This window comes from Ovis canadensis, chromosome 17, assembly GCF_042477335.2.
Source record: "Ovis canadensis isolate MfBH-ARS-UI-01 breed Bighorn chromosome 17, ARS-UI_OviCan_v2, whole genome shotgun sequence".
Lineage (NCBI taxonomy): Eukaryota > Metazoa > Chordata > Mammalia > Artiodactyla > Bovidae > Ovis > Ovis canadensis.
In genome coordinates this window covers 45,343,856-45,357,598 of record NC_091261.1, presented here as the reverse complement: position 1 = coordinate 45,357,598, position 13,743 = coordinate 45,343,856, and the positions used below count along the sequence as shown (strand labels likewise).

The 13,743-nt window shown below is 43.9% G+C and overlaps 1 protein-coding gene across 1 annotated transcript in view; it reads left to right on the top strand.

The window, feature by feature from the left end:
• Positions 1–7,785: 7,785 nt before the first annotated feature.
• The window catches only part of FGF2 (fibroblast growth factor 2), a 57,920-nt gene continuing 51,962 nt past the window's right edge, over positions 7,786–13,743 (top strand). Inside the window, exon 1 of the mRNA XM_069557496.1 lies at positions 7,786–8,303. Within this exon, the coding sequence (XP_069413597.1) occupies positions 8,126–8,303 (178 nt within the window). The 5' untranslated portion in view covers positions 7,786–8,125. The remainder of the gene's footprint in view (positions 8,304–13,743) is intronic.

The window sequence follows — 13,743 nt, the reverse complement described above, 5'->3', positions numbered from 1 at the left end:
TGGAAGAGTCATACACTCACACTAAATGATACTGTGTGTTTTCTATGGTATACATACATATGTAAATGCACAAAGGAAAATTTGAAATGATATACACCAAACTGAGAAAAATGGTTTGATCTGGAGAGAAGTGGGAAGTGCCTGGGATTGGAGGTTGAGTCCAAGGAATGCTCTCACCATTATCTGTAATGCTTTCATTTTCTACAGAGATATTATATAACTCAGTATTACTATACAAAGTTAATCTTTAGTTAAAACCCAACAACAAAAAGAAACCTAATTCAAGTTACCAATAAAAATGTTTAAAAGGAAAACATCCTTAAACCCATATTAAAACAATACTTCATTTTATAGAAATGACAAATTAAGAAATGGGAAACCAATTTAAGATATTGGCTGCCTAAAAAGCCCAGGAACATCTTCTGAATGGAGGAATCTCAACATGCCTTTGTGGAATTTTGGGGTGGGTAGCAATGGGTTAGTTACTAAGTCATGTCTGACTCTTTGCGACCTCATGGACTGTAGCCCAGTTCAGTTCAGTCAGTTCAGTCGCTCAGTCATGTCTGACTCTTTGCGACCCCATGAATTGCAGCACGCCAGGCCTCCCTGTCCATCACCAACTCTCGGAGTTCACTCAGACTCATGTCCATCGAGGCAGTGATGCCATCCAGCCATCTCATCCTCGGTCGTCCCCTTCTCCTCCTGCCCCCAATCCCTCCCAGCATCAGGGTCTTTTCCAATGAGTCAACTCTTCGCATGAGGTGGCCGAAGTACTGGAGTTTCAACTTTAGCATCATTCCTTCCAAAGAAATCCCAGGGCTGATCTCCTTCAGAATGGACTGATTGGATCTCCTTGCAGTCCAAGGGACTCTCAAGAGTCTTTTCCAACACCACAGTTCAAAAGCATCAGTTCTTTGGCGCTCAGCCTTCTTCACAGTCCAACTCTCACATCCATATATGACCACAGGAAAAACCATAGCCTTGACTAGATGGACCTTAGTTGGCAAAGTAATGTCTCTCTGTAGCCCATCAGGCTCCTATTACCATGGGATTCTCCAGGCCAGAATACTGGAGTGGGTAGCTGTTCTGTTCCCAACCCAGGGATCAAACCCAGGTCTCCTGCATTGCAGGCAGATTTTTTACCATCTGAACCACCAGGGAATCCCAAGAATACTGGAGTGGATAGCCTATCCCTTCTCTAGGGAATCTTCCCGACCTAGGAATTGAACCAGGGTATCCTGCACTGCAGGCGTATTCTTTACCAGCTGAGCTACCAGGGAAGCCCCTATTTTATTGTTTATTTCCAGTCTGTTGCAACCACAAGCAAAGCTGAAGTGTGTGTATTGACCAAAAAGTTCATTCCTGTTTTTCTGTGAGATTTTTATATATATGTCTCTGTGCCCATCTGAGAACTAGAACACTATATCTGATTCTAGGTTTAATTTGCATTTCTTTCACTCCCATGTTTTATATTTTATTTGTATTTCTTTTTCTATGAACTACTTGTTCATGGGCCTTTGCCTGTATTTTCTCACTAATACTTAAGGTCTCTTTGTTTTTTAGATTAACTTTGATTCACAGATAATGTGTAATTTCCCAGCTTGTCATTTGTGTTTTGACTTGGTTTAGAGCAGGGAGATGTGGCACTGGAGGGGGTACTTGTGTTAAATTTATGTAATTGAAGGGTTCATTCATATAGCTTTCCCCAAATCAAGGAGCAGTCTGTCCCAAAGGTAAATTCAAGTTCCCACTTCTTGCATTGTTGCTTTAAGATAACGGGTTTTTTCCTCCTGTATTTTGCCCATTAAAAAAAAAAAAAAACTGCTTTGTATTGACAGTCAGGATGCCCCCCTTTAATGTCAAATAAAGAATAGATGGACAAGGTGATTGAAATCTCTCCAGTCTGAGCAGACCACACAGAAGATAAAGCATAACATAAAGAAAGGGCCTTTCTGTAAGGGGCATCTTTGAAATGTATTCATTATTAACAACAATTTATTTGAATGAAACTAATATAAGGAGGGCTGAGCTCCTCTGATTTAATATCTTTCTCCATCCAACTCTTACTGTAGTATAGAGCTAATTAAAAAACATAGAACATACTACTTATAGCATCCCTCTCTTTAATAGGTAAAAGAACAAGGCATTGTAGTTGTCCAGTGGTCCTCAGGGAAGCCCAAGATAATTTAAGGGTAAAAGACATCGTGAAGTTTTTATTTTTCTGATTTTAGGAGTTGATTCTGGGAAGGCAAAATCATAGAGCTTATGAGAGGAGACTGATTACTTGATTAATACAGTCATAGATGCCTGAAAACAGTGCATGATTGCAGCTTGACTGTCTGTCTAGAGTGACAGTACAATATTTAAAAATAAAATGCCCTGAGGTGGCATAATTAAGCTTCTTGGCTATTTCAGGAACTTCGGTATGTTTGTTGTTACTTACCTGTTTTAAGAAATCAAGGACACAAAATCAATATAAAGCACAAATCATTATTCTGAGACCAGAACCTGCCATGTAGGAGGAAAGATTAACCTTTTCCTACCTCTCGTGGAGACGGGATAGAGGCGCTCACTCTGCTGATGGTCATGTGGTGACTCGAGAACTAGTTAGACGATTTCTGATATACTAGGCTTTGGAAGTCAGTAATTTATGTATTTTAGTAAACTTTCATAAGGAAATGGGGTTAGTGTGATTTCTTTGAAAAATGGTTCACATTTAGAGTTCCACTGTCATTGATCACACCCATGCATAATGTAGATAAGAAGTTTGGTTTTCCAAAACAGCTTTCTAAATGAAACTAGTGCATGTGTTCATTTAATATATATGTTAGTTCAGACTCTGCTTATTGCCACTAGGTCCAAGAATACAGCAATGTTTAGGGCAAAAAGATCTCTTCCTTAAAGCACTTTATATTCTATTGAAGTGAGGTGACTGATAACATATAAGGCAATGAATAAATAAGATACAATTTTATATAATAAGTTTTATGTAGTAGTGAGTAGCCAGAGGTTATTTTTATAAAATAAAAATAATTTGACTATCCAAGGTAATCAGTACTAACATTTTAATATATCTCATTCTAATATGGGCTTTAACAAATTTAACAAATGGATTATTATTCTATAGTTTTGCAAACTACTTTCAATTCACAATATATTATAAGCATTTGTATTCTATTACAAAACTGTCTATGTGGCTTCATGGGACAGATTGGTTTCTATGACTATAACATGATTTACTAAAATTAATTTGTTTATCTTTAATTATTTAGATTATCCTTCATTTTTTCTCATTATGATCAATTTACTGAACACCAGCGTTGCTAAAAAATAAATGTATGTGATTTTTTTTCTTGAGAGTAAATTTCTTACACAAAACTGTTGGCCCAAATTAAATTTACATAATTTCAAAAATTTAAGAATGTGATGTACACATTGCCTTTTAAAAATGCTACAATAATTTATCCTCTGACCTGGCAGTTCATGAAGTTTCCCGTTCATCCTGTCTTTGGTAACCTGCGGTAATATTATTTCTTTTTTTCTCTCAATTTCATAGGAGAACATTTCCATTTTTATTTCAACATGCATTTCTTTATTTTTTCTAAGATATAATTCACATACCATAAAACTCACCATTTTAAAGTGTATAGCTTAGTGTTATTTTAGTATTTTCACAAAGTTGTGCAACCATCACCATTATCTTAACTCCAGAGCTTTTCCATCACTCACACTAGCGGTCACTCCTCAGCTGCCTCCTCTCCCACCCCTTGGCAGCCACTCATCTGCTTTGTATTTTTGTAGATTTTTGTCTATTCTTGACATTTTGTGTACCTGAAGCAAAAGTTGCTCAGTCGTGTTCGACTCTTTGCGACCCCATGGACTCCTCTGTCCATGGGATTCTCCAGGCAAGAATACTGGAGTGGGTTGCCATTCCCTCCTCAACGATATCTTCCCAACCCAGGAATCGAACCCAGGTCTCCCACATAGCAGGCAGATTATTTACCTTTATTTATCTATTTTTTTGTATACATGGAATCATGTTTTTCTATCTGGCTTTTCTGCCTTCACTGTTGCAAGGTTCATCTATGTTTTACCATGTATCGGTACTTAATTTCTTTTTATCCGCCTGCGATGGAGGAGACAAGGGTTCGATCCCTGGGTTAAGAATTTCCTCTGGAAAAGGGAGTGGCAATCCATTCCAGTATTCTTGCCTGGAGAATTCCATGAACAGAGAAGCCTGGCGGGCTACAATCCATAGGGCTGCAAAGAGTTGGACACGATTGAGCAGCTAACACACACACACACACAATATTCCATTTTATGGATATACCACATTTTGTTTATCCATTTGTCAGTTGATAGAAGGCAATGGCAACCCACTCCAGCGTTCTTGCCTGGAGAATCCCAGGGACAGGGGAGCCTGGTGGGCTGCCGTCCATGGGGTCGCACAGAGTCGGACACGACTGAAGCGACTTAGCAGCAGCAGCAGCAGCAGCGGCAGCAGACAGTTGAGTAGTTTCTACTTTTTGACTATGATGAATAATGAAGCTATGAACATTCGTTGATGTGTTTGTTTTGTGTGAACATAGATTCAATTCTCGTGTGTGTGTAGAATTAACGAATGGAATTGATAGGCCATATTGTGAAACTGCAATTTTTTAAGGAAATGCCAGTCTGTTCTGTATATTGGCTATACCATTTTATGTTCCCCCCCCAGCAATATATTGAGGTTCCAATTATTCCACACCCTTGACAGCCCTTGTTATCTTTTTTTTTAAATTATAGCTATCATATTTGGTGTGATGACTCACTGTGATTTTGATTCATATTTTACTAATGACTAATTGTATTGAACATCTTTTCATGTACTTATTGGTTATTTTTATAGGTTCTTTGGAGGAATGTCTATTCAAATACTTTGCCTACGTTTAAATTAGACTGTCTTTTAACTGTTGAGCTGTAACAATTCTTTACATGTTTTGGAGACTAGACTCTCATCATATATATGATTAGCAAGATTTTTTCCCATTCTCTGGATCTTTCATTTTCTTAGTAGTGTAACTCGGTGCACAGAAGTTTTTGATTTGGGTGAAGTACAATCTATCGGTTTCTCTTATAGCTGTCTCTCTGGTGCCATATCTAAGAAACCATTGCCTAATCCGAGGTCACGAAGATTTCTACCTATGTTTTTATCTAAGAGGGTTCGTAGTTTTAACTTTTACATTTAAGTCTATGATCTATGTTAATTTTTTAATAGTGTGCTGTTCTTATACATTTATTTGTCCAAATGAATTTCACAATATTGTTATTTAGTTTTAAAATGGTGCCAAATTTTTAAACTAATATTGTTTAATTTGACATTGTTATTTTACTGTATGTTTCCATCTAGGAACACTTAAGTATTTTTTAAGTTCTCATTAAGTCTTTGTACTTTTCATCATTTAGATTTTGAACAATTCTTATTAATTCCAAAGTAATTTACCTTGGTGTTGAGAAGGAAATTCCGGAACCTAATTTTTTTTTTTAAATAATGGGTTTTGTATCCATCATTTTATAGAATTCTGTTGGTTCTAGTTTTTCTTCAAAATTACTTTTATATTCATCCTTAGAGTTGGGTAAAATGAGAGTATAAGTAAATTGCTCATGGTTCAACTGAGAGCAAATTGATCGCATCTAAGAATATTGTATCTTTGTGTATCTACAAGTGTGTGTTGAGAAGAGTCTGGTTAGGAACATAAGACAACTTTCCTAAGGATGTCTTCTTGGAATTAATGCTATTTGACTTAGAGACCTAGATTCCCTGAGCTGGCTTATCCATTTCCAGTGGTATCGGCTCTCCTGGTTTTGCAAGGATCTAGGAAACAAGAGGTTATTGTACATGGGATGAAGTTCCACAGGACCTGTGGTCCATTAGCATACACACTGCTGTTGCTGCTGCTAAGTCGTTTCAGTCGTGTCGGACTCTGTGTGACCCCGTAGACGGCAGCCCACCAGGCTCCCCTGTCCCTGGGATTCTCCAGGCAAGAACACTGGAGTGGGTTGCCATTTCCTTCTCCAATGCATGAAAGTGAAAAGTGAAAGTGAAGTCACTCAGTCGTGTCCGACTCTTAGAGACCCCATGGACTGCAGCCTACCCAGGCTCCTCCGTCCATGGGATTCTCCAGGTAAGCGTACTGGAGTGGGTTGCTATTGCTTTCTCCAAGCATACGCGTTACTTAACTGCTTGTAACTCTTCCCCAAATTTCTGGATACTACTGTGAAATAAATGGTTTGACTTAGCTTTTATCCCTGTGTTCTTCGAATACTCAGGTTTCTGTGCATGGATTTCAAAGCTTGTTCAAGTCTAACTTGATTTCAAAGTAAGTGGCACCTCAATTCATGCTGCAGTAACTTTAAGCATCCCTGAGGATTCCCACAGAGATATCTGCAAGGGAGCTGTTTGTCTTAAGAGATTTTAAATGCAGCTAAAACCTGTCCATTTTGGAGAGAGATGTCCGAGAACATCCATCAGCCCAGAGAAGAGTATTCCGTGGTTCTTAAAGCTCCAAAGAATCGTATTCCTATTTAACATCCTAGAAATGTGTCTAGAGTTAAACCCATCTCAGAGCCTTATGAAAAAATGCACCCATGGATAATCTTTTGAAAGCAAATAAGTTCTTAAATAGAGGAACTTCTGTATTCTCACTTCTTCCAAGAAGCTTTCCCTTACTCCTGCCTATCCTCAAGCTGAATTACTCCTTGTCTAATATCTCCTGAAACTTTTTACTTTTCTATGGCCTTGACGTGTTCTACTGTTAATAGTATTTGTGTTACTCTTGGTCCCCTTGTATCATCTTCACTGTGCCAGAAGACCCCGTCTGATCGGGCATCTCCCACTGCACTTACTGGAATGCTTTGCACAGAGTAGCATATGAAGTTCTAAAGATGAGTATTTTGCTAATCTGTAGTGCCTGTTATATTCTACTGAAAAATAAAGTGTAATTAACCTCAATTTTGTAGTTTGGGATTTTCAATAAACTACCCTCCCTCCAAGAAGTGCCTAACAGTTTAGCTAGAACAAGACATTAACATGCTGCAGTCGCGATAAGGATTTGAGGGCTATTTTCATCTTTGCACATTGACTATCAGGTTAGTCAGAGAAAAACCTTTTCCTCTCTGCAACTCAACCCCTTCTCTGGCCTCTCTCTCCCCTCCTGTTAGTAAAATACTTCAGCCTCCGCCTTCCCTGTTAACAGTTTGCGTGCCCCTCGTCTTTGGGTAATTAAGACGTTCAAAACCTATTCTGACACACAATCCTCCCTGACTTCCAATTCCTCCACTTCTTCGGGGTGGAAATAGTTTCTACGCTTTGAGACGCTGGCAGAGAAAAAGACTAGAGGAGAAAATTGCATTTAAACTTTGAAAAGTTGAGTCACGGCTGGTTGCTCAGCGAAAAGCTCCGCAATGTGGAGAAAGTCGAAACGTGGTTTGGGCTGCGCGGAGCTGGGCTGGGGCGACTTCTGGGGAACCGGCGGGGCTGAGCCCCTAGAGCGGCGGAGGCCTGGGCCAGAGCCTCCCGCCGCGTCCCCGCACCTCCCCCGGCCCTGGCTCTCCCCCTCGGGCTCCCGGGGCACGGATGTCGCGCGCTTGCGTCCTGAGGCCCGAGCGCCCGACCCAGACACCCGCCCCAGAAAACCCGGAGCGAGTAGGGGGCGGTGCGCCGGAAGGGAGGCGGGCGGGGGGCGTGGGGGGTCGTGGGCGTCGGGGGTGGAGACGTATTAGATGTGACGCCGCGGCCCGGCGGGTAGCAGACCGGCGGACGCGGTGCCCGCGGTGGCGAGCGGATCCCGGCTGCTGCGGCTTAGGGAGGCGGCCCTCCCGAGAGCGGCGGCCGCAGAGGCATCCAGCCCTCACCCCCCGATCCCGGACCGCCGGGCTCCCCGCGCTCTAGGGCAGGCGGAGAGGGAAGCGGCCGAACAGCTCGAGGCTGGGGGCTCGCGGGCGCGGCCGCGTGCCGCGGGGAGGGAGGCTGGGGGGCCGGGGCCGGGGCCGCGCCCCGGAGCGCGTCGGAGGCCGGGGCCGGGGCGCGGCGGCTCCCCGCGCGGCTCCAGGGGCTCGGGGACCCCGCCAGGGCCTTGGTGGGGCCATGGCCGCCGGGAGCATCACCACGCTGCCAGCCCTGCCGGAGGACGGCGGCAGCAGCGCTTTCCCGCCCGGCCACTTTAAGGACCCCAAGCGGCTGTACTGCAAGAACGGGGGCTTCTTCCTGCGCATCCACCCCGACGGCCGAGTGGACGGGGTCCGCGAGAAGAGCGACCCTCACAGTGAGTGCTCCCCAGGTCTTCCTCGCCGGTGCCGTCTTCATCCCCTGCGGTTCTCTCCCCCGCCCCTGCCTTCCAGCCTCCGCGCTCCTTCTTCCTCTTCACTGTGACCCCAGTGGGACTTGTGGTTTCTCTCGGCTCGGCCCTCGGCGGTTTCGGGCTCACCACTCGCCCCCTCCTGCCCCGAGCTGCGGTGGCGGTAGACGCTCCTCCAGGCTTTGGAGTGTGCCGGCTGCTCAGCTAACCCAGTCCCCTGGGCCCCGGTGCCCGGGCTTTGCGGGCGGCTCCCTGGGCGCAGACAACCTGTCGCGTCGGAGGTGCCCGGCGGCTGAGCAGAGGTGAGCGGCTCAGCGAGCTGCCTCCCGCGCCCCGAGCCTGAAGTTCCGACCGCTTCTATGGGATGCTCGTTGTCTCCCGGGCAAAGCCAGGAGGGACCGCAGCCCAATTAAAAGATCCTTGTTGGAAAGATACTTTGCGTCAGGTTTGAGGATCAAATAGGAGTTTGAAGTGCGCAGAGGACTCAATTTACTAGTCTATAGTTGCATTTTCTGTAATAATAATAATATATCTGTGGTAATAGAAATAAGATTGGTCTGAGGCGTTAGTTGTCAAACTAAGAGTGCATAAGAATCACCTGCAAAGTGTGTTGTGTGATTCATGGCTGAACCATCTCCCAGAGTTTCAGATCGCTTAGGTCTGGAGTGGGGCCTCATTTGCATTTCTAACTAGTTCCCGGGTGATGCTGACCTGGGAGCACAGTTGGAGAACCCGCTGGTCTAGAGAAAGAGGAAAGAAAGAGGTATAAAATAGGCTAATAAAAATAGATGAGTTTGAAGTGAGAGAAAGAGATCAGGTATTTTTTAACTGTCATTCTGTAAGTGCAGGTAAAACATGTTTTGAAAGCTGTTTGTTCTGCTAGTCCTCCCTTAATGGTTTTCAGGTGGAAAACTTGATCCTCTGTTTTTTTTTTTTTTTTTTCTCTTCTGTAAAACCTGCAAGAGGCCTTCTTTTCCTTGTGATGCTAATACTGCCTCCTTTGGGGCTTTCCAGGTGATACTGGTGGAGAACCCACCTGCCAGTGCTGGGGATGTAAGAGGTGTGGGTTGGATCCCTGTGTTGGGAAGTTCCCCTGGAGAAGGAAATGGCACCCCACTCTAGTATTCTTGCCTGGAGACTCCCCGTGGACAGAGGAACCTAGTGGGCTACCGTCCCTAGGGTCCCAAAGAGTTGGACAGGGAAGGAACTTTGCAAGCTGTCACTCTGGGCTGAGAGTTAGGAAGAGGAGACAACTCTGCAGCCAAACCTAGCCGACAAATTCAGTAATAGGAAATATCCCTTCATAAGAATTTGTCTTTATTAATTTCAAAATAGCAACAAGCAAAGGATTCAGGTCTGTAACTTTTTTCAGGCCTGCCATAATTAAACAATTTTCTCGACCACTTACATTATCCAGTAAAACTGAAAAGATGCTTGTAGCCCAGTATATTGGTTAGTGCTCTTTCTCTGTTTTGGTAACTATTTAGGTTTCACAAAATTATCTTTCTGTGTGGGGTTTATTCTGTGCTTGTCTGCCTGGACGAGGTGCACATATGTCCCAGTTAGTTTCGCTCTTTTCTAGTAGCACAAAAAGTAGTATGTTCTTTGACGAGAAGACAGAACTCTTCCCGCAGATTAGGTTTATATTGGGGCTTCCTTTAGTACATTTTCTTCCAGACATTTTATGAGTTGCAGGTATTTTCTTTGACGCTCTCAATGCCCTATTTCCTTTAAAACAAAACTGGATAGGGACTGGGCTTTCCAGGTGGCGCTGTGGTAAGGAACCCGCCTGCCAATACAGGAGATGCAGGAGACACTGGTTCGATCCCTGGATTGGGTAGATCCCCTGGAAAAGGGAATGGCAACCAACTCCAGTATTCTTGTCTAGGAAATCCCATGAGCGGAGGAGCCTGGCAGGCATAGTCCATGGGGTGGCAGAAAATCAGACATGACTGAGTGACTGAGCATGCAGGCATGTATGGGAGTTGGTAAGGATAATTCTGAATTGCATATTACGTTACCACCCTCAGAGGTTAAAGTGTCTGCCTCCAATGCGGGAGACCTGGGTTCGGTCCCTGGGTCGGGAAGATCCCCTGGAGAAGGAAATGGCGACCCACTCCAGTACTCTTGCCTGGAGAATCCCATGGACGGAGGAGCCTGGTAGGCTACAGTCCACAGGGTTACAAAGAGTCGGATACAACTGAGCAACTTCACTTAACTTTTTATTCCCAGTTTTGGGCTGGGCCATCATTACTGTATTCTTATTTTAACTTATTTTATTGTATTCTTATTTTAACTTAATGGTCTGAAATAGGATTGATACTCTCCAGGGGACATTTGGCAATGCCTGGAGATGTTTCCACTTGTCATGCCTGGAAGGGTGCTACTGTCATTTGCTAAGTAGAGGCCAGGGATGTTACAGTGCACAGGATACCTCCCTAATCGCTCAGCAAAAAAATAAATGTCCTGACCATGAACTTAAATAGTATTAAGGCTGAGAAACCCTGCCAACCTGATAACTAGCTAAAGACCTTCAAAGGTAGAGAGTAGAGTACTCATCCAGACTGATAAGTACTGATATTTAAAAATCACCTTGTACCAGGTGATAGACTGACAAGAATATAAACCTGAAAATGATCAATTTAAATGACTTTCGTATAGGCCAACCTGGACAATATGTTTAATTAAGGACAGTGTTTTGTTTTTTCCCTGACATATCAAAGGTATACTAATAGTTGACAAAACCAGGAGGAGACTGTTAGGAAATACATAGGAGAAACAATGCCATACCAGTATCCTCTTAACCATATCCCCTCCATTCCCCTAAAGGAGCAAAACTGATCAGCAAACGTGGAGAAATAAAAGCTGTTAATGCTTGCTACAGCTTCCCACCGAATTAAGGTTCAGATACCTAGACATATTTGAAACATTGGAAAACCCAAGGCCCCCTCCCTCAAACTGGTTTGTCCATACACCCAAAATCTATCACTGGAGATTTATTCCTTTGGCATAACTCTCTGTCCAGATGTTTCTAAAATGCAAACGCAGTGTCCTCTCAGAATCCACAGTCTCCATCTGTGGTGACGACGGCCGACAGCCCTACACCATTTCCATGAGGGACTTGAGCCTCGGCGGGTGCTGGAGCCTGCGGGAAACCCTGGACCTGGGTCCTCATGGATGCGGGGTGGAGGGTGCCTCTGGAAGGACGAGTGGAGCAGTTACCTGGTTTTAACATTTCACGTGAATTAAATTGTGTGTGCACGATTTCTTCCCCCAAAGCTGACCAGCAGGACTGCAGTTGAGGGGGGAGGCTGTGGAGTCGGTGGCATGAGTGTGGGGCGCTGGTCAGGGGCAGGGGACATGGTTAGGTTCTGAAGGGACACAGGGCAGGGTGGTGTGGGGCCAGGTGGACAGCTGCAGGAAGCGCGGGCCAATGACACCGCCAGCGTTTCCAGCTTCCCAGTTTTGCTGGAGATCACCTGCGTTTCTCCCCAGCTTCTCTCTTGAATTGTTTTTACATCAAAAGGCCCACTTTCCTGCACTTTTCTCACAATCCTGAAATAACCTGTATTTGACACGAGTGTGTTGGTAAAAGCAAGATAAAAAGAAAGACAGGGCCAGTATGGGTGCCGCACATCCACCTTCCCTTTGGTGTCCCGGATATTTTGCCAGGCCCCTTCCACTTGCCCATGGGGATGTGTAACGGAAATACATGCTCTGAAGTACTGAACCATGTGAAAACTTTCAGAAGAGAGCACATTTTATCCCAGGCCGCACGTTCAACATGTGGTGGAGTATAGTAAGGGCAAAGTGTGCTGCTTGTGTACATTTTAGCATTAAATTTATTCCAGATGCTTTTATTTTGGAAAAAATGAAGGTAGTTAGAAGTGCTGGAGCCACCTTTGGGTCTTCTCCCAGGACCGCCTGCTTGCCACACTCCTCCGGCTTCTGGCCTCCAGAAGACACTGAGCCTTGAAGAGGCTGAGGGACCTGCCCACCCCCAAGTGGAGCAAGGTTGGGATCCCGTCTGACTCCCACCCTCTGTGCCACCGCACATATTCCATGCAGCCCCGTCATTAAAAACGAACTGTTCACCAGCCTCATTTTGTAGAAGAGGAGATTGAGGTCCAAAGGCGGAACTGATTGCCTGAGTTTACCTGCTGATTCTTGCCCACCTGCCCCCTTGCGGACTATCCCTGCCGTTCTGGCTTTTTAGGCTTCTTCCACTTCAAAATATTGACATAGTCAGTTGCTCTGGGGAGTTATTATGAGTTCACAGGTTGCCTCTGGTTGTACCCCTGGAGTAATGAAGAAAGCCACCTTTTCTTCTCTTCCTTTATGTCAATGGAACTTTTGATTGATGACACCAGATTCTCCCTCCTCCACACACATACACTTTTTTGGGTAATATCTGGCAAGTGGATCCCACCAATTTACTTTAATAAGCATACTGTTTACTCTAATGCCATTTGTGCGCAGTAAACAAGTGAAGTAAGAACCCAATAGCTCATTTAATTGTGGAAATCGTGTAATTGGTTCAGCAATGAAAGGACAATTCATGAATCATGGATATTACCACACCTTAGGAGCCTTTTAAAATGAGTTTGGTGCCAAGTGACTTCAGCCTAGAACTGGCAATATCCTGTGACATGCCCTGAGGGCTCTCTTTGTGTTTATACAGTGGCCATTCCATAATTAGATTTTGACACAGGTATGAGAAGTGGATTCTGAGTATTATGTTCAGATTTATGATGTTTTAAATGGATAGCTGAGATTTTTAGGTGTAATTTGAAAAAACGTTATAGACAAAACAAGAGTCATCCTCAATACATTATAATTATAAAATTGACTGTTCATCTACATATTGATTCTCAGAAATTACCGTCAGCAATATTGAAAAAAGGCAGTGTAAGGTCTCGCATTATTAGAATTGTTATTTTCTGGCCAAAAGATGTCTGTGGAACAGGGAGGTAACTACTCACATGCCATTGCCTTTACTTGTTTTTCAAAACCCCCTGCTTGGGCCCCTTTGTCTTGTAACAAACATCTGTGCGGGACTGGCCTGGGGTAACCACTCTATTACTGGGAATTGGAACAAGACAAGTCAGCACATTTGGACTTGAACCTTAACCTCATTACCGTATCCTCTCCAAACAAGTATTCTTGGTTCTATTTTGTTTTTGAGCTTGTCATTTTCTGCACTCTGAAACCAGGGATCTGGTCTTATGCTTAACTTGTATGTTGTCAAGTGTTTGGCTGTTGACAATATAATTCAAGTAACAGTTACCATTGTGGAATTTTCATTGTGTCACTGGTGGCTCGGGGGTAAAGAATCTGCCTGCAATGCAAGAGACCTGGGTTTTACCCCTAGATCGGGAAGATCCTTTGGAGAAGGAATGACTACCTA